The sequence below is a fragment of the Heptranchias perlo genome, chromosome 10, assembly GCF_035084215.1.
Source record: "Heptranchias perlo isolate sHepPer1 chromosome 10, sHepPer1.hap1, whole genome shotgun sequence".
NCBI classification, from domain to species: domain Eukaryota; kingdom Metazoa; phylum Chordata; class Chondrichthyes; order Hexanchiformes; family Hexanchidae; genus Heptranchias; species Heptranchias perlo.
The window spans coordinates 70,071,999-70,098,169 of record NC_090334.1 but is presented as its reverse complement, the minus strand read 5'-3'; the positions used below and the strand labels follow the sequence as shown (position 1 = coordinate 70,098,169).

The window sequence follows — 26,171 nt, the reverse complement described above, 5'->3', positions numbered from 1 at the left end:
ATGGCTTCCGATACCCGAGTCCAAATCGTTTATGTAAATGGTGAACAACAATGATCCCAGCACCGATCCTTGTGGAACACCACTTCCCACCTTTTGCCAGTCTGAGTAACTACCTTTAACCTCTACTCTATCTTCTGTGCTGTAACCATTCTATGATTCTATGATTCTAATTACAAAGAACGTACAGCGCAGAAACAGGCCATTCGGCCCAACAGGTCCATGCCAGTGTTTATGCTCCACACAAGCATCCTCTCTATTTTATCTAACCCTATCAGCATATCCTTCTATTCCTTTCTCCCTCATGTGTTTACCTAGCTACCCCTTATATGCAATAATGCTAGTCGCCTCAACTACTCCCTGTGGTAGCAAGTTCCACATTCTAACTACTCTCTGGGTAAAGAAGTTTCTCCTGAATTCCCTATTGGATTTATTAGTGACTATCTTATATTTATGGCCCCAAGTTCTGGTCTCCCCTGCAAGTGGAAACATCTTCTCTACGTCTACCCTATCAAACCCTCTATCAGGTCTCCGTCAGTCTTCTCTTTTCTAGAGAAAAGAGACCCAGCCTGTTCAATCTTTCCTGATAGGTATAGCCTCTCTGTTCTGGTATCATTCTAGTAAATCTTTTTACACCTTCTCTAGTGCCTCTATATCCTCTCTACAATATGGAGACCAGAATTGTTCTCAGTACTCCAAGTGCGATCGAACCAAGGTTCTATACAAGTTTAACATAACTTCTCTGCTTTTAAACTCTGTCTCTCTAGAAATTAACCTCAGTGCTTGGTTTGCTTTCTTTATGGCCTTATTAATCTGCGTCGCTACTTTTAGTGATTTGTGTATTTATATCTCCAGATCCCTCTGATCCTGTACCTCATTTAGACTCTTATTATCCAAGGAGTATGTGGCCTCATTATTCTTCCTACCAAAATGTATCACCTCACACTTACCTACACTGAAATTCATTTGCCAATTACACACACATTCTGCAAGTTTATTAATGTCTTCCTGTATTTTGTCGCAATCCTCCTCGGTATTAACTATACCCCCCAATTTGGTGTCATCCACAAATTTTGAAATTGTACTTCCGATACCCGAGTCCAAATCGTTTATGTAAATGGTGAACAACAATGGTCCCAGCACCGATCCTTATGGAACACCACTTCCCACCTTTTGCCAGTCTGAGTAACTACCTTTAACCCTACTCTATTTTCCGTTTTGTAGCCAGCTTGCCATCCATTCTGCTACTTGTTCCCTGTCTCCACATGCTCTGACCTTAATCATGAGTCTATCAGTGGTACCTTCTCGAAGGCCTTCTGAAAATCCAAATATATTACATCGACTACATTACTCTTGTCTACCCTTTCTGTTACTTCTTCAAATAATTCAATAAAGTTGATCAAGCATGACTTTCCCTTTTGAAATCCATGCTATCTATTCTTTGTTTCACTTTCAGTTTCGAGATGTTTTTTCTATTACGTCTTTGAGTAAAGATTCCATTATCTTTCCTACCACTGACGTTAAGCTAATTGGTCTATTATTCACTGGACTGGTTCTATCTCCCTTTTTAAATATAGGAATCACATTAGCTGTCGGTCAGTCCTCTGGCACTATTCCCTTTTCTGGTGAATTTTTACCTATATGTTATAGTGCCTCTGCTGTCTCTTCCCTAACTACTTTTAATATACAATCCATCCGGACCAGGTTTTGGAAAGGGTTAAAGAAGAACATGGATGGAAGCAAGTCCTAGTTCACGAACCATATATGGAGAGGGACGAAGACTGCTAAGTCTGTTCTCATGGAAAATGAAGACTAAGTAGGCACTCAGTTAAATTTTGATGAGTAATTAGCAGGCGAGTATGGAAAAGTTCTTTGTGTCAAATCAGGTGAAGGAAACAAGGGGGTTTCATTGTAAGCTAAGGAAATCAATCCAAATGTAACTTAGTAGAAACTAATTCCAACTTGGAGTTGTTAGCTTATTGCAAAGGAAACCTGAATACAAAATTGGCTACAAGACAGAAAGCAGAGAGTAGTGGCGAACGGTTATTTTTCAGACTGGAGGGAAGAATGCAGTGGTATTCACCAGGGGTCAGTATTAGGACCACTGCTCCTTTTGATATATATTAATGGCCTGGACTTGGGTATAGAGGGTATAATTTCAAAGTTTGCTGATGGCACAAAACTCAAAAATGTAGGAAACAATATGGAAGATAGTAACAGACTTCAGGAGGACATAGACAGACCGGCGAAATGGGGAGACATATGGCAGATGAAATTTAACGCAAAGAAGTGATACATTTTGGTAGGACGAATGAGGAGAGGTGATATAAACTAAATGATACAATTTTAAACGGGGTACAGGAACAGAGAGGCCTGGGGGTGCATGTACACAAATCTTTGAAGGTGGCAGGACAAGTCGAGAAGGCTGTTAAAAAAGCATTTGGGATCCTGGGCTTTATCAATAGAGGAATAGAGTACAAAAGCAAGGAAGTTATGCTAAACCTTTATAAAACACTGGTTAGGCCTCAGCTGGAGTATTGTGCTCAATTCTGGGCATCACATTTTAGCAAGGATGTCAAAACCTGCAGAAAAGATTTATTAGAATGATACCAGGGATGTGGGACTTCAGTTATGTGGAGAGACTGGAGAAGCTGGGGTTGTTCTCCTTAGAACAGAGAAGGTTAAAGGGAGATTTGATAGAAGTGTTCAAATTCATGAATGGCTTTGATAGAGTAAATAAGGAGAAACTGTTTCCAGTGGCAGATGGGTCCGTAACCAGAGGACACAGATTTAAGGTGATTGGCAAAAGAGCCAGAGGCGACATGAGGAAACATCTTTTTATGCAGAGTTGTAATGTTCTGGAATGCACTGCCTGAAAGGGTGGTGGAAGCTGACTCAATAGTAACTTTCAAAAGGGAACTGGATAAATACTTGAAGGGAAACAATTTGCAAGATTATGAGGAAAGAGCAGGGGAATGGGACCAATTTGAATAGCTCTTTCAAGGAGCCGGCACATGCACAATGGGCTGAATGGCCTCCTCCTGTGCTGTACCTGCTATGACACTATGAAACCATCTACTGTTACAAATGTTGCCTCAGTTCAAATATCCAAAAGCAGAAGCAGGGACATTCCTGATTTAATGTGGGGGGGGGGGGGGGGGTGTAGAGGGATATAGGTTTGGTTCCAATGCAGGAGGGAGCTGAAAATGGTCTGTACAGATTTTTAATGATGAGGTGATCTTTTCTTTCTAGTTTCTTATGATATTATGCTGACTATCATTAGACGCATAAGGAGATGCAAACAAGCAGCCAGAAGCAACACTTTGCATTGACTCAGGTCCTTTGTACTCACCCAGCTTGATGGACTTGAACATGGTTCTTGGCAAATGAAGGGATGGTGCAAAAAGGACCATCCTTTCAGTAGCAACAACAACTTAACCTTGGACAACAACTTAACCTTGGAAGGAGGTTGTGTGATTGCATCAATTGCAAATTAAGGAAACAGAATGTGTCCTCCAGCACACAAGACACAGCGGCCCAAAATTGAAATCCTCTTTGCCGCCAAGCTGCTTGGGGACACCCGGCAGATATCTGCAGCTGAGCGGTAAATGTGGCCCAAGGCCCAATATTGAGTGGGCCTTGGGCCTACCTGTTCTGGCACAGGCCAGCGTGAAACAATTTCTAGGCCATAATGTCTTAAATGGTTAAATGATATGGCGTCATGAACAGGGTCGTATAAATAAAGATTCATTTACCTTCAATTCCCAAAGACTTATTGTAATGCTGTGAATTAAACAAAAGAGGTCCCACAAAACGTTTTTTATTGGCTATAGCGCATTATCCAGCAAGTGCGAACTCAATGGTTTCAAAAGCCAGTTCTGGGGACTCCCATTCTGCATTTTACCACTTAGATGGAATGATATGTGAAAGCTCACTACCTTGACATGACCTCCCATCGGGATTCAGTAGAAATCCAGAATTACACTGGCAAGAGTAGGAGCCAGCGATGTTAGCGCACAGCTGCTGGCAATATCCGTGCCGACATTCATCGATGTCTGAAGAGGAAACAGAGTGGAGTTTAAGTTTAATTTAGGGAGCGACATGTTTTCATACTCAGAACAAGAGATAATCATGTAACAATTCACCATTTTATTTACTCTTTAACTTAAGAGATGAGTGTAAGTTAGAAGACTTTTTTTGTGTTATGGCACAGAATATGTTATCATGGGACTTTTGACAGTGGTAAATGTAAGAGGCATTTTTAGTTGCTGGTTTGGTCCTCGTTCATTCTAATTAAACCCAACATCTGTATTAAAATCAATTTGCTCATTTCAAGATCGGGAAGTGGGCACCAACTGACTCTAGCTCAGGTCAAACAAATCCTATGATTTGGATTTGTACACTTGGAAATTCCACGGTAATTCTCCAACAGGAGACAGTCTCTATCCCTGAAGAAAAAGCGCGAATGGGTAAAAATGGCTGTAACCTTTCCGGGAGATCAGGAGAACCCCATGGAATTTCAGGGCTCCCGAAGTTTTATTGTTAGATGTTGCATTTATAGTTTACTAACGTTTCAAGAGGAATATAACAGAGGTAGATAGTGGTCGGGAGGAACCACAGCTGATTGATTAATCAACAGGCTGCCCTTTGGTCTGATGGGACACAGATTTATGGCCACAATGACTCCTTGTGGGAATGATTTCCTCCATTTACGATGTGTAGCAACATTGTGAGCAAAGGTGGGGAGATTTACTTTAGTCGGTACTTCTGGTGAAATCACTGATGCGTTCAGAAACAGGTTTACAACGGTGAAATTATAAACTTGTTTCTGAACGCATCAGTGATTTCACCAGAGGTAATCATTCGTTTGCAGCATTGTTACATGGCAACAGGAAGATGTCATCCTCATCGATCTCAGCCTGCTCATCCAGGAGAGGCACCTAGCAGAGGGCAGGCAGTTCCCCACTGGGAGGGCAGACAATTCCCCACAGGGAGGGCAGGCAGTTCCCCACAAGGAGGGCAGGCAATTCCCCACAGGGAGGGCAGGCAATTCCCCACAGGGAGGGCAGGCAGTTTCCCACAGGGAGGGCAGGCAATTCCCCACAGGGAGGGCAGGCAATTCCCCACAGGGAGGGCAGGCAATTCCCCACAGGGAGGGCAGGCAGTTCCCCACTGGGAGGGCAGGCAATTCCCCACAGGGAGGGCAGGCAGTTCCCCACAGGGAGGGCAGGCAGTTCCCCACAGGGAGGGCAGGCAGTTTCTCTCTGGGAGGGCAGGCAATTCCCCACAGAGAGGGCAGGCAATTCCCCACAGGGAGGGCAGGCAATTCCCCACAGGGAGGGCAGGCAGTTCCCCACAAGGAAGGCAGGCAATTCCCCACAGGGAGGGCAGGCAGTTCCCCACAGGGAGGGCAGGCAGTTCCCCACAGGGAAGGCAGGCAATTCCCCACAGGGAGGCAGCCAGTTCCCCACTGGGAGGGCAGGCAATTGCACACAGGGAGGGCAGGTAATTCCCCACAGGGAGGGCAGGCAGTTCCCCACTGGGAGGGCAGGCAGTTCCCCACTGGGAGGGCAGGCAATTCCCCACAGGGAGGCAGGCAATTCCCCACAGGGAGGCAGCCAGTTCCCCACAGGGAGGCAGCCAGTTCCCCACCGGGAGGGCAGGCAGTTCCCCACCGGGAGGGCAGGCTATTCCTCACGGGAGGGCAGGCAATTCTCCATTGGGAGGCAGGCAGTTCCCCACTGGGAGGGCAGCCAGTTCCCCACTGGGAGGGCAGGCAATTCCCCACAGGGAGGCAGGCAATTCCACACCGGGAGGCAGGCTATTCCTCACGGGAGGGCAGGCTATTCTCCATTGGGAGGCAGGCAGTTCCTCACAGTGAGGGCAGGCAGTTCCCCACAGAGAGGGATGCAGTTCCCCACAGCGGGGGCAGGCAGTTCCCCACAAGGAGGCAGGAGAAATTGTCGGGAAAAACACAATGGGGCAGAAATCCGTCTTGGGCTGTAACGGAGAGAATCGCACAGCCCCGCCCATTATACACCCCGCCCGATATTCAGCTCCATTGAAGTCAATGGAATCAACGACACGGCCCGAAACAAATTTCTACACTACCAAGTCTACTGTTCTCCGCCCCCCCCTTTTCCCCTTCCCCCTCCTCTCCCTCCCCTTTCCCCCCTACCCCCTCCTACAGGTCAGTCACAGAGTTGAGGCTGGTAAATGAAAGATGGCATAATGGTAGGTGAGGTAAGTAACTTACCTTATAAAATGGAGAGGGGGAGAGAAAAATTAGTAAGAGGGCGTTTCTATGTCCCGATGCACTGCATTTAGTAGCAGAGCTCTCTCAAACCTCAATCAAAACAGTGTCTACAGTACACGGTACATGATATTAAGCAAGAATCTGTTTTTGCTTTTCCCTCCACACTGAACTAGAGAAGAAGAGGTAATCACACACTATCTGTGATACGGTGTCGGTCTTATTTTAAAAGGCGTAACCCTTTTTTTTAAACAGAAGGAAGAGGAATGCTCGTTTGCTGCTCCTGCAAACAGTCATTTTTAGGTTGAAATTACAGGCCGAGAGATTAACAGCAACTTCGGGAATTTATCAGAAGTAGGCAGATCCCCAAAAAAGTTTGGGAAGTAAATAGTTACAGTACCAACCGTGGAAATAGGATAAAGTTGGTGGTGCGGTGGGGGGAGGGTGTTGGCCAGGAGAGAGAGCGTCACATCCACCTTTCTGCTTTGTGGCCAAACAGAACTATGAACTTTTTGTTGTCAGTGCAGTATTGGGTACACAATGAGGGCTCAATTTTACAAGGTGGTGCTCCCAGAGCGGAGCCTCACTTAATGGGACAGCGGATCGCACAATCGAGCGCTGCGGGGCTGGGCTGGACGGAGCATATGATTCACACCCAATTGAGTGAGGCTGGGTGCCAGAACTGCTGCCATGTAAAATTTACCCCATAAAAACAAACAAAATACATGTTTTCTCCTTTTTGTGTTGCTGACTCTTGCTTCGCCAGCTCACTCACCTGACAGCTTTTCACCCGTGAGCCAAAAGTGAGTGTTGACAGAGCGTGGAAGGTGTGACGGTTTGAGTCCTAATCTATTTTTGCCCAATTTTTCCCGCAGAGATCACTGGATAGTGACGCTGAGCAGCAACCCCGGCTGATTTTCAAAAATTCCCTTCAGTCATCTAGGGATAAATTGACACTTACCCATACACTGTCCCTCTACTAACCAATAACCCTCAGTGCAGGAGCAGCTGTAGCCTCCCTCGGTGTTTATACAGATCTGCGTTGGGTTACATTGGTGGGTCCCTGATGTACATTCATCTATATCTGTAAAGGGGAAGAAAGACAAAAATGTTGGTGATGCTGCAAAATTATCTCAAGATGCCAAGGTCTTTTTTTTTAAAAAATGGGTGGAAGTCAAAGAGCACCAAGAGCCATCCATCCTGGTACATTGGTTAAATTGTATTCTAATAACATTATTTCAAGTGAAAGGGTTTCTTTTTTACGTTCACTTTATACTACTGACCTCCAAGTTATAGGCTTGAACTTTTCCTCTATCCCTCCCGTAGACAGTCAATGCAGGAAAGTCCCACCTGTGCTTTCCAGTGGGCTGTGGGTAATACCAGCCAGGCAAGGAGCTCAGCCTGGAAATGTGTGAGAGATACAATGCCAACTCAAACTGGGAACCAGAGGCTAGACATTCTGAGGTCCCTACTCCACCGCTGGAAGTGTGGCAGAGTGGGATTCTTGCCCGCCCCAGATTTCAGGAATGGGGTCATTTGCATGCTCCAGGAGGCTGCACAGTAAGGTGTTTCAGCACTGTCCAGCTCGAAGGAGGCCCAGGATGCTCTGACCACAGAGGCAATGCCCTGCAAAGGGCCCAATTGAACATGGGTGTTTTTGTTTTCAATCTTCAGCTCCTCAGAGAGCTAGAGGATGCTTTATTCCTCCGGGACCGATTGCCTTTGGCAGTCTAGATTTCGGGGCCTTTCCCGAGCCCTCGGCGGCTTTCAGCTAGTTATGAGTTCTGCAGAGGCCCGGTTAAAAACGTAAATGGTGAAATTCCTGGTGCGGCCCGGAATTCCTGCAGTTACACCCGCTAGGCACCGGGGAGGACGAGCAGAGCATCAGCCCGTGGCTCTTACCACCAAAATATGGCTAAGCAGAAAACAAAGGGTGGAATCCTGGCAGAACTGAGTTCCAGCCCCGCTTTCCAGTCCCCCGTCAACATTCCACCGGAGCTCTGCCTAGGGCCCGATCAGAATTCCAGGCACCAGGATTTTACAGTCACTGGGAAGGCAGGGAACCCACTGTCACCAATCTCAGGGTCAGGCTTTAAGCCTCACATTCTACCCTTCACTGAGACCACTGATATCCATCTCCGCTACGTTGCCTGGCTCTGCCCTTATCTCACCCCCACTGCCTTAAGTCACTCGAAACTCAATGGGGTAAATTTTAACTCCCAAGAACAGGTGGGTTGGGGGTGGGCGGGCAGTGAAAATATTCCATTTTCGAAGCGGGACCACATCCCGGCACCAACCCGCCCACTTCTGGGTTTGACCCTGATGCATTTGGATGCACGCACGGAAGTCCCTCTGGTACTTAAAGCCAGTGGAATGATACTTAAAGTGCCAATTTAGGTCTTTAAAGTACTTAATCCTATTAACTTTTTGTGTATTGAGTTACACAAACCATTTTAACTTCTGAATGTGTCTCCCGTGGCCTCTGAAACACACCATGGAAACTGAGACGAGTTGCAGCCGACCCTCATTTGGAATTTTAAACCAGTGATTGACATGTGAATAAAAGCTGAGTTTTTGCAGCAGGGCAATCTGTTCTCTCAGACAAACCTTTGGCTGGGAGTTCTTCGTGTTTAGACTGAGATTTCTTTGTTCACACTCAGAATTCTTGTGTTCAGACATATTTACCTACATTTTGGACCCTCTCAAACTGACACCATCAGGATGGGGGTGGGGGGAACGTAATGGATTTATTCTACAGTACACCTGAGGAGGAGGCACATCACATCTGCGGCAGACACGGTGTGCAGTTCTAGGAGTTGCAGGTCCACAAAACAGAGATGCGCCACAAGGACCTGGAGAAGAGCAGATAGGGGACCAATGGAGGGGCTCAGGTCGCAGGAGCACTACCCATTATGAGGGTGTACAGGCAGAGACTGAGCTTCCTGGACCTCTCTGAGGAGCAGTGCCTATGAAGGCTCAGAGTGAGTCGCCAGGTGGTTGCAGACATCTGCACGCTCCTTCATGTAGAGCTGCTCCCGGCTGGGCCTGATGGCCACGAATTGCTAGTCTCAGTTAAAGTCACCACTGCCCTCAATTTCTTTGCCTCCGGATCCTTCCAGGGCGCCACTGGTGACATCACCAGGATCTCTCAGTCGTCTGCACATAAATGTATACGACAGGTCACGGATGGCTAGTTTGCCAGGGCATCCGACTACTTCAGCTTCCCCTGCAACGACATCAGCCAGACTGAGAGGGCAGTGGGTTTCCACTCTCTGGCTGGCTTCCCGTGGGTACAGGGCGCAATTGATTGCACACACATAGCAATCCGAGGGCCTGCACATGAGCCAGGAATGTTCATCAACCAGAAGGGATATCACTCCATCATTGTGCAGCTGGTTTGCGACCACCGGAGGAGGTTTCTGCAGGTGTGTGCAAATTCCCTGGCAGCTGCCATGATTCCTTCATTTTGTGCGAGTCCAACATCCCGGCCCTCTTCCACGCACAAAACAGATTTATGGGCTGGCTCTTTGGAGACAAGGGATACCTCCTGCAGACTTGGCTCCTGACACCTGTGAGGAACCCCACCAGCGAGGCATAGCAGCGGTACATTGACAATCACATCTCCACCAGGTCTGTCATTGAACAAGCCATTGGAATGCTGAAGATGCGCTTCAGGTGCATGGATTGATCTGGGGGAGCCCTTCAGTACTCATCGGCGAGGGTGTGCAGAATAATAGTCGTGTGTTGCATCCTGCACAACGTCGCTTAGCAGAGAGGGTTAGAGGTGGAGGAACTTGAATGCGCTCATGAAGCATCCACATCTGCCGGCAACATTGAAGAAGATGATGATGAGGAGGAGGAGGAGGATGCTGGGCAGCCCATCGGCAGAGCAGCAGCACTCAAGGCTGGTCGTGATGTCAGGGAGTCACTCATATCTAATAGATTCTCAAAAGGAGATCTGCAAACCGAAGATAGTGAACTACTCAGACTGCCTGGAACAACCACCAACACCAACACCAACACCAGCCCCCCCTCCGCTTGCACAAAACAATCCTTCAACCACGCTTACACCCATTGTAAACACGCCCAATGGGTGGCGTCGAGTCTTGGCATCATGATGAAGCAGACGAAAGGGGCGCTTTCACAAAACAGACTCAAGAATGGACAAGACGTGGCATTGGTGGTGGCAATTAAAACATTTAATGTGCATGTAAGAAAAAATAAATATAAATGAAAAACATGACATTCTGTCAGACACTCTTGTGCGTACCCTTGGTGATTACAAAACCTTCGCCTTCCTCGTCCTACCTCTTCTCCGTGGTGCATCCCCTGTGGTTGCAGCAGAGGTAGTGGCAGGTTGCTCAGATTCATGCCTGGACTGCTTAGATGCTTTGGGCCTACGCCCTCTGGGTTGTGGAGCCCATGAGGGCCCCGCCAAAGACTGCTCCACCTGCACCCGTGCAGGGGCAGACTTGGCCATCAAGAGAGGAGACAGCATGTCCGGTACTGGTTGAGGGAGGGGGCAATGGGTGAAATGTGGGAGCACTTTGAATGGAATCCCCACTTCCATGTCCCCTTTCACCATCATCCCTCTCCAGGGCCAGGGCCACATCACTCCTACCACCCTGCTGGAGAACAGCTTGAAGCAGATCTGTGACGCATTCAAAGGTCACGGCTAAAGTATCCGTCTGCCTGTTTAAGGTAGCAGAAAAGTTGGCATCTAGAGTCCACATGGCCGTTGTCGTGGCTCAATGGACTCATTTGTGAGCCGTGCTGGAGGCTGCCATTCTCTCTGTTGCAGACATTCCCACACTTACCTGTGCCAACTGTCCACTAATCCTGGAGGTGGACTCCTCCAGCCTCTCCGTTATTATGGAGAGTGTGCGTGGCACATTTTCCAGTACCTCGCAAAGGTGCAGCTGTAACTTTGTCATTCTCAATCTCAACGATGGTCCCAGGGATTCTGCATCTGCGTCCAACTGAGCAGAGCTTGGAGAGGAGTGCGCCCACCGACGCAGACTCTCCACAGATTCCCCTGCCACCAGTGTCTGCTCGTGCTCACTTTTGAGTGGTTAATTACCAGGTGGACAACCCAACTATTTGTCTAACAGGACCCATCGAATTGTGAGTATCTGCGCTGGTGCATGGCTGGAATATGATGTGACAATGCACCCTCAGAGGAATGGAGCTCCTCTGAGGAATCGCCCTCTTCCATGGCGCCTGCCTCCTCATCAATCCTTGAAGGCCCTGGAAGAGAACATAAAGCAATATTAAGAATCATCGCAGAAGTTAATTTGCAATGAGCATACTGAGGTGTGCTACAGGTCAATCATTGATAACATCAATTCATGATGTGCGTGAGGGATGATAAAGTTCTGTCACCAGCCATCTGCAGATTGCCAGTCTCGTCATCTCCGACGGCCAGGCATTTAACTGTGCGGCTGAGCTCCAAGGCCGCCTCCGCCTCTGCCAGGACATAATTTGTGGTGACCTCCCTCCAGTCCTCATCCTTTCCCATACATTTTGTACTCTTTTTTCCTGCATGGGGAGAAAGAACAAACGTGTGAGTGAGTGAGGGTGACGTGGTCACCCGACAGATGCATTGCTTTGGGTAAGGCTACCAATGAAAGAGGTGCATCAAAGGGTGAGCATCAGACAGATTCATCACAATGCATCAGGATTGGGGTGAGTGGGAGTGGTGGGGTCACAAATGGGGAGGTGAGGAAGTGCACAGAAAGTGAAGGTAAGTTAATAAAGTGGGTGTGAGGAATGATGTGATGGAGTACGCTTGTGGGGGAGGGGGTGATGTACACCACAGGATGTTGGTGAATCAGTAACTGTACTCACTTTTCCTGACCTGGTTTGGTTATTAAAGCACTTCCTGCATTACACCCATGATCTTGCCACCGTGCTCCTGCTGTTCAGCTCCTCTGCAACCTCGAGCCAGGCCTTCTTGGTGGCAGAGGCAGGGCGCTTCCTTCTATCAGCCGGGTACAGTATGTCCCTCCTGCTCTTCACACCGGCCAGTAGCAACTCAAGTGAGGAGATGACAAACCGGGGTGCTGCCTTAGTCCTTTGGTGCTCCATATCTGCATATTCCTCCTTTCTCCCTCAAAATCCATGGTTCCAATGGCTCTTTAAATACTCCAATTCCCAGCACGTCATTTGGGTGCGCAGTGGGCCCGCTGCACAGCTTGGAGACACGAAACTCGGAAGTTACATTAAGGGCTTTCAATTGAGTTGCGATCATTCGAGCCGACGCACGCAAAATTTTTCCGGGTTTCCCATGCAACTATTCACCCCCCCCCACTGAGTTCCCACCGCCATGTTATAATTATGCCCAATTACTCCAGCCCTATCCTCGCGGGCCTCCTCAGTTCCACCTTGCATAAATTACAACTCGTCCAAAACTCCACTATCCTTTTCCTGTCCTCACCAACCCCTGTTGGCTACCCATCCCCAATGCACTGAGGTCAGTATCCACGGCCTTGGTTCACAAGTCACTGCATGGCAGCAGCCCACTCTATCTCTGCAACCTCCTCCATTTTTATAGCCGGGAATTTTCTCAAGAGTCCTTCTCACTCCACGGCCGTAACTTCAGATGTGTGGCGGAAACAGGCTTTCCGACTCGCTTCCGGCGAGATTACGACGGTGGAGCGGGAACGGCTCTGAGGAAGTCCTCTGCCTACGTGACAGGGTCTGCCCTCCACTCTGATTCTGACTCGGACCTCCTTGGCATCCACCTTTATCCTTCACTTTCAGTGGCCGAGTCTTCAACCTGCTTGGCCTCACACTTTGGAGCATTCTCCCCAAACTCATCCACCTTGCCACCTCCTTCAATAGTCTCTCTTCAACAATGCTGTTGATTGCCTCCCATGGATGACCAGCATCTATCTCACCTCTCTGAGGCAGTTTGAGACATTTTACTGCACCACAGACGCTATCTAAATGCAAGTTGTTGCTAATATTCTCAACGACAACCATGTGATGCATGAACTTATCACTTTAGTGTTCACTGGCCCCGCACACAGTTTCAGTTTGGACTATGTTTATTTCAACTGAATTTTAAAAGCCGGCTCCAGTACAGGTGGTACATTAACTCTTTGATCGCTTTTAACAATTGCACAAAGGCAACTGAGGGTAAATGTTCTGCTTTAGCAGTCTCAGAGCAGAGCATCACATGCTGGCAACGCCTATAACAACAACAACTTACATTTATATAGCGCCGTTAATGTAGTAAAATGTCCCAAAGGTGCTTCACAGGAGCGTTATCAGACACAATTTGACACTAGGAATATTGGGCGCAGAGAATCACACACCCATTACATGGCCTGCCCAATATTCTGAAAGCGCAAAATTATCCCTTCATTTATTTCAGCTCTATATTGGTTCCCTTAAATAACTTGCGGATCTCCGATTTAACAAAAATATTATTTATACACATTTGACTTTAAATTGTACCCTTCTTAAATACATTTATATCCCATTAATAGGGAAGCCTGACTGTAGAGGGTGGATCTGGGAGCTGTCTGCTCTGTCGGTGCCCATGGGAAAGGGAGGGTTTGATCACCAATTAAGTAGGTGAACTGAGCTGGTGAGAAAGTGCTGATATAATGGCTGTGTGATTTATTGTTTATGGAGGCAATACCTCCAGTCCTTCAGTACAAACATTACCAAACGTATCTCTCTTGTGAGAAACTCTTCCAATGAATTCTTTCCCAGCCTCTGTAGAGCCCCAAATGTTTTTATAAAAATATTACAGAGACTAAGTGGAAAGATTCCATTGCTGTGATTATATTATTATATTGCTCCAGCTCTGATTATTTCTGGTTAAGTTGTCACACTATAATAAATCCACTCCTGTGCTGTATCTCACATCTCACATCTCAATTCCCAAGTGGCCATTTATCTGATATTACAATTAAGGGTAGAATTTATAATAATAATAATAAATGCTTAAGAGGGAGTCTCACCATCAGTACATCAATTAAAATCAGAGTTACAATGCACTCTGGCTAATCCTAGCATTTTTCATAGAGCTCTCAGCACAGTGGAGGCCATTCACCCCTGTGTGCCTGTGTAGGGTATTAACATTGTTCTTTTGTGCTGTTTATTTCTGTCCATTTCTAATTTCTGTTTCTTTAAACAGTAAATGCTGATGATGTCATTGTGGGAACTGTCTTGCATGAACCATTAACCCAACAATGCACAGGAGCTGCAGTAACGCAAATAGAGATGGACCCATTAACCCAACAATGCACAGGAGCTGCAGTAACGCAAATAGAGATGGAACCATTAACCCAACAATGCACAGGAGCTGCAGTAACGCAAATAGAGATGGAACCATTAACCCAACAATGCGCAGGAGCTGCAGTAACGCAAATAGAGATGGAACCATTAACCCAACAATGCACAGGAGCTGCAGTAACACAAATAGAGATGGAGCCATTAACCCAACAATGCACAGGAGCTGCAGTAACACAAATAGAGATGGACCCATTAAGCATCTCCTACCCTTTTCACCCTTTGTGCTGTCCTGCAATACAGATCTTAGTCCTTCTCAATAAGAAACAAAAATAAAATCTGGGTATAATAAGACAAATAATTGGTTAAGTTGAGTTTTAATCCACTCAGCTCCAAGTAAAGGCATTCTTGATCCAAGCATAATTCACATACGAAAATTTCAATGTATAAAACAACTCTCTACTAGATGGAAATCCTCATTATTGTACAACAGTTACAGTTTATAGTGATTTACACACCAAATATTCAACCTATTACCAATATGTAACAGCAGCAGGTTTGTACAAAAGGTATATTTATCTTTATTGATTTAATTAAATCAAACCTTTGAATGATACAGTGGAGCTAATTAGCAATGTCAAATCAAGTATAAAATTACTAGCAAAGTATCATTTTTTAAATTCATTCTTGGGATGTGGGCGGTGCTGGCAAGGCTGGCATTTATTGCCCATCCCTAGTTACCCTTGAGAAGGCAGTGGCGGTGAGCCTTCTTCTTGAACCACTGCAGTCCATTGCTGTTGGGAAGGGAGTTCCAGGATTTTGGACCATCTGAGGATTTAACTGTGATATTCTTGTTACCGAACATAATAGTAACAAAAATATCATATTCACAGGAGGATGGTGGAGCTGTCACATTTCATTTCATTTCATCAGAGGTGTGGCAGCCATTGCCATAGTTAGAGTTTGACCTCACCCATTGTAATCTGTGCCCATATCTTAGATTTCCACACTTAATTTCACACAAAATACCGAGTTAGCTCATGCGGCAAACACAATACTATTAATTAAATGACATGCCACAAATGTCGGCTCAAGGCAATGTGTCTCAATGTTCCTGTATTTAACTGTTTATTGGTTCTGGAACAGTCTCAGATGAAGATTCTTTATCCTCATCACCATTCTGTAACTGTGCTACTGAGCCCCACAGACTATGAAGACCATGGGTTCGATCTTTGACCTGTACTGCACTTAGCTCCACCCCAGCCAGGGCAGGGATAGTTATACGAATGGAGACAGTGAGTGTCACCAGGCTTTATCCTGTAGAGGGAATCACAGCCAATTCTGACCTTTCCCTCACTCATTGTAGATGCACAGGGGTAAAAATTCGTTATGGCCTGTATCGGGATGCACAACTAACGGCGCACTTCCAGAGCGCGTCCGAACCGGGAAGCCCGAGTCCCGACAGAAATTGCGCCTCAAACCTCATTGTAATAATCGGAGCGAGCTGCTGGTGCCTGTCGCGCCTCCAGAGGTGGCTCGCCCGTTTGGCGTGATCTAAATTCAGCCACTTGCCCACCGACAGCGGCCCTAAGGTAAATCCTCAGAGTGGGAGGGAGGAGACTGGGAGGGAGGAGGAGAGCTGGAGGAGGGAAGGAGAGTGGGGGGAGGGAGGAGAACAAGAGTGGGGGGAGGAGAGCAGGATGGGAGGAGGAGAGCGGGATGGGTGCGGAGAGCGGGATGGGGGAAAAGAGCAGGGGAGGACGAAGCGGGAAGGGGGTTGGAGAGCGGGAAGAAGGGGAGCACAGGAGGGGGGAGGAGAGCAGGAGGAGGGAAGGAGAGCGGGAGGGGGGAGGAGTGCGGGAGTGGGGAGGAGAATGGGAGGGAGGGAAGAGAGCGGGGGGGGAGAGGAGAGCGGGGGGGAGAAATGAGCGGAAGGAGTGCGGAGGGGGAGGGGAGCAGGAGAGCGGGGGGGGAGGAGAGCAGGAGGGAGGAGAGCGGGGGAGAGGAGAGTGGGGGGAGGAGAACAAGAGGGAGGGAGGAGAGCGGGAAGAGGGAAGGAGAGCAGGAGAGGAAGAGTGTGGGAGGGGGGAGGAGAATGGGAGTGGGAATGGGAGAGCGGGGGGGGGCTCAGTCAGGGCCAACTGTGGCCATAAGCCAAGTCCTGGGAGAGGGGGTTGGAGATATGGGCTGGGGTGGAGTGGGAGTAGCCCGCAGTAGTGCTGTGGAACCTGGGACCTCTCTGGCCAGCACTACCCTGGTATATTTACTCACAGGGCCATCAGAGATTCCCAGTTTTTAATTTCTTGATGCTAACACATTGAATGAAAACATATCACATTTCTACACCTCTGTGAATATGTTCGTTGGATGCTGAGAGTTGGAGCGAGATAAAAAGCGGAGGCCAATTTAGGAAAAACTCTGGGAAATTCCTCTCCTACTCCCTAAGACGATCAAGCAAAGCTCCAGGAAGCTGAAGTACCCTTTTAGTCCCAGCTAACCAGCAACATAACTTTAATAACTGGAAATGTCCCCCCTCTCTCAGGAACCTGTCTCACTCTCTTTTGAAAGACTGCAGGGAATCCATACTCACCAGTTACCTGATCCAGAGGGCAGTAACTCTGTGAAAGGAATACTTCCTAACCCAGCTCCTTGTCACTCTTCTGAGCCCATATTCCACTCCCAATGCTTCCCTGGTGTGGACAGCTTTCAGCTCCACTGGATGTATTGCCAGTGTGGTCTGCTAGTTTGAATCTTTAGGAAAGATTTATCTCCACTTGGCTATTCAAATAATCAACAGATGCTGATTTCATTCATAAAAAAAAATCTGTCCCTCCTTCTCCACCTAAACTTAAACAAGAAACACGAGGTACGGTAACAATCAAAAGGTGCTACCTTTCCAAAAATCAACTTGTACGCCGCTTCTGAGAGGTGTGTGCCGCCTTCCCCATGGGATATAAAAATTAATTATAACACACGGATATACTAAGAGAGAATCATATTGGGCACCAGTGAGCAGTTCATCTCCCAGCCTCCGTTCACCCCACTTTATGCCACTGACATCATTGGCTGCATGTCCCAGGATGGCATCAGACATACGGCGTTGATCAAGAAAAGAAAAGTAGAAAGAAAATTGCGCAACTCGAAATCTGAGGTGCGTGCCAGCTTGTTCAAATGAAACCATATATCTCTGCCAGGGAGAAGATTAAGAGTAATAGATTCATGTGGTTTCTGAGGGTAAAAGATATTCCTTTTTTGGACTTTTTCACAAAAGATTTGCATTGTTTCTGGAAGATGTTTTTAAAAAAAAGAACAAAAGCATTGCTACAGAATGAAATCATCAGTACAGTCAATGGAATCCATCAATATGATGATTAAGATAATAGGAGGCATCGAGTGCCTATGTAGGTCAAGCACAAAGCATAGTGCAGATTGTTACATTCGCACGTAAAAACCTATTTTCCAATTACATTGACCCAATGATGGCTGCTAGCCAGTGCTAACAGAGGCCACCTGTTTCCAGTTAAAATCTCACACTTCAGAGCATTTGGCTTCAAATATCATACATCTGCTCTAAATGTGAACTAGTGATTCGCCCCAGAGGTACACTCCAGCTCCTCCGGGGCCCACAAAAATAATTCAACACTTAACTTTACTGGGCCTGTTCGGTTCCATTGCCCTTGGAAAAGTGGTCCCATTTACAGCATAGGATTTCCATATTATAGCGCTTAAAACAGGCGGGCACTTTGGATACCCGGCGGTAGGCCCCTTTCAAAATGGAGCCAGCCGCATCGCCTGGTGGTAAGGCTTCCGACCCCATGTTGAGGCCTTTACTGCCCCGTTAATACCAGGTAGAGGCAGTTAAAATCAACCCCAATTATTCTAATGAATCTCGAGCTAACTTTGCAATGTTTGTTGCTTTTCACTGGGACCGGGTTGAAATAGATGAGCAAAAGGAGCAGCTAGTCTTTCAGATCAGCCTTAAAAACAGTTTTAACAACGACCTGCATTTATATCGCGCCTTTAACATAGTAAAACGTCCCAAGGCGCTTCACAGGAGCGATTATCAAACAAGATTTGAAACCGAACTACATAAGGAGATATTAGGACAGGTGACCAAAAGTTTGGTCAAAGAGGTAGGTTTTAAGGAGCGTCTTAAAGGAGGAGAGGGAGGTGGAGAAGCAGAGAGATTTAGGGAGGGAATGCCAGAGCTTAGGGACCTAGGCAGCAATAGAACAATATTGGTCGAAACCTTGGAACAGGTTAGCTGCCTGCTGCCTTGGTAAAGGAATGGTACAGGATGGGGAGACTTTAAAACGGTGCTTCTATCTGGAATTACTTGTATTCCACTGTTACTAATTTTTCCATCGGGATGGATCTTTACATGAAGGTGTCTGTAGAAACCAGCAGAGCAAATTTCTAAAAGGTACAAGGAAGTTTATTAAATAATTGAGAGTTAGTCCTCTTACTAGGGTTGCCAACCCTCCAGGATTGTCCTGGAGTCTCCAGGAATTGAAGATTAATCTCCAGGACACTGCTGGGAGCAACCCAGGGGAAAAACCATAGGGGCATTAAACAAAATTGTGCTTTTTCCTTTTCTTTGAACACTTTCATTTAGTAGTTACAACAATATTGGAGATGGGGAATAAAAGGATGGTCACTAACAGTCAAGATTAATCCAATTGGGTAACAACGTGTCTGTACCCTTTCCAATTGGCCATGGGAAGGCAGTGCGTCTGGAGGATGGGCCAATGGTAGGAGTGTAGGGTCGTGGCAATGCGAGGCAGGAGATCATGTGATGAAACCTCCAGGAATAGACCCAACCAGAGTTGGCAACCCTACTTCTCACTCAAAAAATCCTAGCTTCCTAACTGTCTGATATTGGATTGGATCAAAGAAGCTGTATAGTTAAAAGAGAAGTCATTTTGTTTTTAATCAGGAATTGAGTTTCTATTGATGTGAAATACATGCAGCATGTGTGATATTAATAGGTTTGCTCTTGCAGGGGGTACAGCCTTTATATTTAAAACAAATCATGCTTTGCGCATCTATTCCCATTTGAAAAACATTTGACTTTCAGCTTGGGCTGCAGTTGGAGCATTACTGTTGACCTATACGCCCTTGGGCTAGCAAGGGGAACGGGTCAGGTAGGGTTCCTGCTCCTGGGCACTGTACACTGACCCACTGGAAAATGCACATGTGTAGATGTCAGGCGATTGGGCTTGGCTGTGATGCCTTCCACGGTCGAACAGCATGCCACCACTCACTGTCTGTCCTCACATGCGAAGAGTGCCGACATCCATTGATACACATGCAGCAAGAGTCGAGGCCTTCAGAAGAGGGAGAAAATGGGGTGAGGAAAGAGGACAAAGCACTTGACACAACATGAGTCCCAACATGATATTGTAAAAGTGTCATTGACTCACTTGTGTGTGAACCTTCATTGTGATGAAAGCTATTCTTCCCACTCCGACCGAGACGGTGCCCTTTAAATGCAGCAGCCTGTAATGCTTTCAGTGTGATGCTTAGAACAGTGAATTCCATAAGTTCGTCAGCACCACTAGCAGGTGCCCAGTGGTACTTAAGCTGCCAGCAAAGTACGAATTTATATAATAATGTTTTAAAAACTTGAAACTTAATGGGCACAAAAGGGAAAAGTCCTTAAAATATTCTGAAGGAACCTGGGCAGACAACTACTCTCCAACTATGATATGTCCAGTGGGAGAAAGATCACATTTGTTGCAGATAATATATGATGTGATGTTGAATATTGGCTTTAAATTCACAAGTCAGCAATTCTACACAACTCACAAACTCGTGAGTTAGAGGCTGCTACACTCTTAAGATAAATTCTGTTTCACTTCATCTTATTTCCTGTTGGTAAGGATGAGTGCCAAACCAAATTGAGCCAAATTGGGGTAAAGAAAGAACTTGAATTTATATAGCGCCTTTCACGTCCTCAGAATGTCCCAAAGTGCTTCACAGCCAATGAAGTACTTTTTTTTTTTGAAGTGTAGCCACTGTTGTAATGAAGACAAACGCAACAGCCAATTTGCACGGAGCAAGGTCCCACAAACAGCAATGACATAAATGACCAGGTAATCTATTGTTTCAGTGGTGTTGATTGAGGGATAAACTTTGGCCACGACACGAAAAGAACTCCTCTACTATTCTTTGATTAGTATTGGAGGATCTTTTGCATCGCTCAATAGCTCACTGAATGTCAGTCTAGATTATGCGCTCAATTCTCTGAAGTGGGGCTTGACCCATGACCTTCTGCCTCAGAGGTGAGAGTGCTACCACTGAGCCAAAGGTGACACTTCATATAGAAGAATTTAGCTCGGTTCAGACCATTTTTGGCTGAAATGGAGGTGCCCCTTTTCAAATGTGGTACTGGAGACTAGAGGAACAAAGAGTTGACACTTGACTTCTGCCACACTGATGGGATAAAAGTCAATTCTCTCTATTGGATGTATTAGTTCTATGTGTAACAGGTTTGGGCAGCCTCAATCTGTTTCCTACACGGCGTGGGCCCTCACTACCAAACTGGTCACAATTCAGCACAAATTGGCATTCTTGCATTAGCACCACCTTTTGGAATCTCAAGATGGAGCTCAAGAATGGCTGGTATGAAAAATCAAAACATTCCTACTGGTTGAGCAGTGCATGCTTTCCGAGATTGGAATTAGTGCGTATTATTGCACCAGAGCAAAGGAAGCTTCACTCTGCAGCTGGAAGTGCTATTCTGTCTTGGGAGTGTTCAGTGATGATGTCGGGGGTGAGGGGGAGTAGGATTCTGTGCTTCTGTTGGGGAGTTTTGCCCATTGGGAACGCTGACTACACTTCAAAAGTATGTTTGCTGTGAAGCGTTTTGGGACGTCCTGAGGCCATGAAAGGCGCTATATAAATGCAAGTCTTTGTTTCTTTTTTCTTTTATATTGGAAATTCTGGAGTGCCCACTAGTGGAGCTGCAAGCAGGCCAGGCTTCTTGAATTTCTCATTAATGATATTCCTCAGTTTAATGAACACTAAAACTCACCAAAAGCAATTTTAGAAAGTGGCACAGAGGAACAGACCATCCATTTAATGCATCAAATACCCATTTGGAAGTTTCTCTTCGATGGTGTCTGATGTGTGGACTTTACATTATTTATAAAAAATCTCCAGTGGACGTCATGTGATCCCAGTTGGCCAAAAGGAAGGATTATATCAAATGAAGCGTGGAAACAGTTTCTGATCTCCGTCTCCCATTGTACTGATAGCAAAATCCTCTCCTCACTTACAAGTCCCGCATTGGGCTCACTCTGCTCTATTTCCAGCCCGACACCCTAGCTTGTACCCTGTGCTCTTCTTTCTCTGGTCTATATCACATCCCTGTATTCTTCCTAAATTCCTCTGCCTTACTACGTCTGTCTACTTCAAAAGCCCCATCAAAACGAAGCCTTCAGTCACCTCTTACTCCTTTGCCAACTTTTTAAAAATTCATTCTTGAGATGTGTGCATCGTTGGCAAGGCCGCCATTTCTTGCCAATCCCTAGTTACCCTGAGGTGGTGGTGGTTGGCCTTCTTCTTGAACAGTTTACTGGTTTGATACAACTGAATGGCTTGCTAGGCCACATCAGAGGACATTAAGAGTCAACCAACATTGGTGTGGGATTGGAGTCACATATAGGCCAGTCCGGATAAGGACGGCAGGTTTCCTTCCCTAAAGGACATTAGTGAACCAGTTGGGTTTTCACAACAATCCAACAGCTTCAGTATCACTTTCACTGATACCAGCTTTTTATTTCCAGATTACTTTAAAATGAATTCAAATTCTCAATCTGCAATGGTGGGATTTGAACTCACGTTCTCTGGATTATTAGCCCAGGCCTCTGCTGCTCAGTGTCTGATCCCTCCTTGTGAAGCATCTTGTAGATGTTTCACTGTCTTAAATGTGTTAATCAAGTGCAAGCTGTTGTTACCAGTTGTTGTTGTGCATTTCAGGATTGTAGTGTTTCGGTTTCCTGGTTTTATGTTCTCTGGGGTGGGCTAGATGGTTAAGCTTAGGGCCGAACGGCTATTTTTTGAAGCCAGGTGACTAAATAATTCTATGAAAGGCATGCCAAAAATATCCCGTCTGGCAGGAATGGAAAAGATAAGACAGCGAACTGCTGCACTGACCACAGCAACACTATCAAACAATATGCTCCAGCTTCCTTCAAATCTCAGTTAAGTAGAAATAACAAATCTGAGAACAGGAATAATTCTTCCAATTACTCTTGTTCAATCGAAGGACAAGTGCGTCATCACCCAATATCAACAAGGACATGATGGTACACAAACTCTGGAACATGCATAATTTTTCAAGGATACCCCAGCAAAGAGTTTCTGAGACATTCCTGAATCATCTCCGGCAATGTCCCGCGGTGGACTGGATGAAGAGTTTGCCTCTGTATCCCCCTGACAGCCTAGTACGTAGGGTTGCCAACTCTGGTTGGACATATTCCTGGAGGTGTCATCACATGACCTCCTGCCTCCGAACAGCCCCACCCCCACACTCCCACCATCGGTCAGTCAAACAGCCCTTTTCTCCCATGTCCGATATTTTTATAACTAATAGACAAAAGTGTTCAAAGAAAAACACAATTTTTTATTGCCCCTATGATTTTTTTTCCTGGGTTTTGCTTGCAGCAGTGTCCTGAAGATTAGTCTTTAATTCCTGGAGACTTCCAGGGCAATCCTGGAGGGTTGGTGTTCGATCGGCTAAGGATATATAGAACATATAGAAGGGCAGATTTTCCTCTCTCCCCTCCCCAGCTGGACAGAAGCAATGCAGCAAAAGTTAGGATCATCGGGATTTTCCTTTCAGGCCTGCAGCGGTGTCTCTGGCCTCGGTGATCGGGACCTTCTGGTTGCCAAGGAGGATTTTAGTTTAGTTGTTTATTTAAAAACATTTTTTGATTGGAAGCTCTCGATTTGGCAAGTGTTCTGGTTGCATGTGGAGAGTCCTATCAATATTCCGTAGAAGCAATAGCCATGCAAGCGTGTTTGTGATTAGGATTCTACCCAGGCTAAGATGCAATTTTTCATGGCCTCTTATCGTCCCAGTGTTAATCAGTGGAAGCGCATGAGTGGACGTGTTGGAGAGCAATGCCTATTTAGCGAAACTGCTCCCCAGACACTCCCTAGTGGCAGTTAATTTCGGTGATTACCAAACTCTTTCAACATTTAAGGACTCGATTCAAAATTACTGACACTGACTGCAGCGAAATGCCTCATTTGATTTTTTTTTTAATGCCATACAGTAGGGTAAATGCAGAACCCAAAGGCGATCTGAAGTCACCCACGTTCAGCCATGTCAAACGCCTTTGGTAAATCTAAAGTTTCCGTTCAGTGGGGTCAGCCTTGACCTATGAGCGGCTGACGGGTGGAGCGCTGGACGCCCATACCCGCAGTGAAGAGGTCCTTGCGATATTGAGGCCCTCGCGATATTGAGGCCCAGGCCTCATTTGAATCGGGCGGCCACCGAACGAGTGTCCCGAGGCAGCTGGCCGCTTTTGGCCCACAGGAATGTCGGCCAGCTGATATGCTGCAGGTAGGTCCTGGGAGGGTGGGTGGGTGGGTGGGAGGGGGGTCGAGGTGAGGTTGGGGGGGGGGGGGGGTGGGGGGGTGGAGCCTGGGCCAGGTGCGATTCTGGGTAAGATTCCAAACTTACCTTTTCAGAGCCTATCGCCAATGGAACTGATCGGATCGTGCACACTTCAATCCTAAAATGGCAATTGGGGTCCTACATACGTCATAGAACCTCAATTTGCATATTAAAAGGGACTTATTGCCTGTAGGGTCTTTAGGCGTCCAGCAGTGGGCCCCTTTCAAAATGGTGCTGGCCGCATCATCGGGGATAACAGTGGGGGGGGGGGAGGTAAAGGCTACCGAACTCCCATTTTTAGGCCGTTATCGCCCTGCTGACGTTGATTTCGGGGAGATAAAATAGACACCAATCCCTTCTTTCAATCAGCCTTCCTGTGTTGCATTGTAAGACACTGTACTTTTGACTTCTGGGTGTATGGAACGATCACCATTTACTCTATTACAGGGTATGTTAATTTTATTGTCATTAAGCTCTTTATTTCAGAAATGAGTTGAGCAGCAGTGTGCAACAATCCAAAATTCATTTATTTTCAGTTAACATTCCCCCCAGAGTCTAAACAAAATATCTCATCCGTAACAGCAGAACCCAAGCATTCCCTCTCACACGCCAAAGTCGGCACGGCTGATTGGTGCCAGCAGCACTCATAACTTATTTGGTCTTTCATACTTGTATTAACCTTATCATAACTGGTGAATTATTTTCTCTGTGTATAAATAAAACTCCCTAGTATTATGTAAATATTATGGGGCAGATTTTCCTGCTCCCGCTCCTGTAACTTCCTCCAGCCCTGCAACCCTCCTTGATCTCTGCCACCTCCAATTCTGGCCTCTTGCGCATGCCCAATTTTCATTGCTCCACCATTGGCAGTCATGTCTTCAGCTACCGAGGCCCTAAGCTCTGGAATTCCCTCCCTAAACCTCTCTGCCCATCAATCTCTCTCTCCTTTATGACACTCCTTAAAACCTACCTTTTTGACCAAGCTTTTGGTCGCCTGTTCTAATATCTCTTTTTGTGGCTTGGTGTCAAATTTTGTTTGATAATTGCTCCTGTGAAGCGCCTTGGGATGTTAAAGGGGCTAGATAAATGCAAGTTGTTGTCGTTGGATTGCCTGGGTTGCAGTGCATAGAGGAAAATTGGGAGAGGAGGATCTCACGGTGTTAATGGAGCCTGGAATATCTAGGTAGCTGACATCAAACCCTTGTAAATGAGGTGCGATTGTTATCAGAATGCATTAGCCCAGGTTTCTGAATCCACACCAGCCCTGAGCCAACTCGCTCATTGTCAGTGCGTATCAGAAAAACGTGGATGTGGTTCCAATAAGTGCTGGTGGTGGACGAAATCCCTAGCGAGGTCTCAAGGAACTTCATCCCTTATCTTGACCGTTGTACCACCCACTATCCCAAGGGTCAGAAGGGCTCCCCCTCTCTCTCATTGTACCTATGTATTATTTTCCCTCTAGCCAAGCCGTTCCAGTGCAGCTATGACACTGGCAACAACCCGACAACATGGAAGGTTTCTCAGGTATCTCCTATTCACATAAAGCAGGAAAAATCTAACCTGGCCAATTACTGCCCTGTTAGTCTCCTCACAATTATCAACAAAGTGATGGAAGGTGTCATCGATAGTGCCATCCGGCGACACCGATTAACCAACAACCTGGTCACTGAGCTCAGCTCTGGTTTAGTCAGGTCAACTCAGTTCCAGACCTTGTCACAGCCTTGATCCAGACATGAAGACAAGAGCTGAATGTCAGAGGACAGGTGAGAGTACCCGCCCTTTGACATCAGGGCAGCATTTGACCTAGTATGGCACCAAGAAGCCCTAGCAAAACTGAGGTCAATGGGGGCCAAAGAGAAAACCCTTCAGCGGCTGGAGTCATACCTGACACACAGGAAGATGACCCTGTTTGTCAGAGGCCAACCAAACACAGGCCGGGACATTGCAGCAGGAGTTCCTCAAGAAAGTACCCTCGGTCTAGCCATCTTCAGCTGCTTCATTAACGACCTTCCCTCCATCATAAGGTCACGGTGGGTGGAAATCTCTTGT

General features: G+C 46.5%; 1 protein-coding gene across 1 annotated transcript in view; it reads right to left on the bottom strand.

The window, feature by feature from the left end:
- Positions 1-26,171, bottom strand: part of fbln5 (fibulin 5) — a 105,415-nt gene that overhangs the window by 38,037 nt on the left and 41,207 nt on the right. Inside the window, exons 5-6 of the mRNA XM_067991980.1 lie at positions 7,212-7,334; positions 3,936-4,052 (exon numbers count right to left, since the gene is read on the bottom strand). Of these exons, the coding sequence (XP_067848081.1) occupies positions 3,936-4,052; positions 7,212-7,334 (240 nt within the window). The remainder of the gene's footprint in view (positions 1-3,935; positions 4,053-7,211; positions 7,335-26,171) is intronic.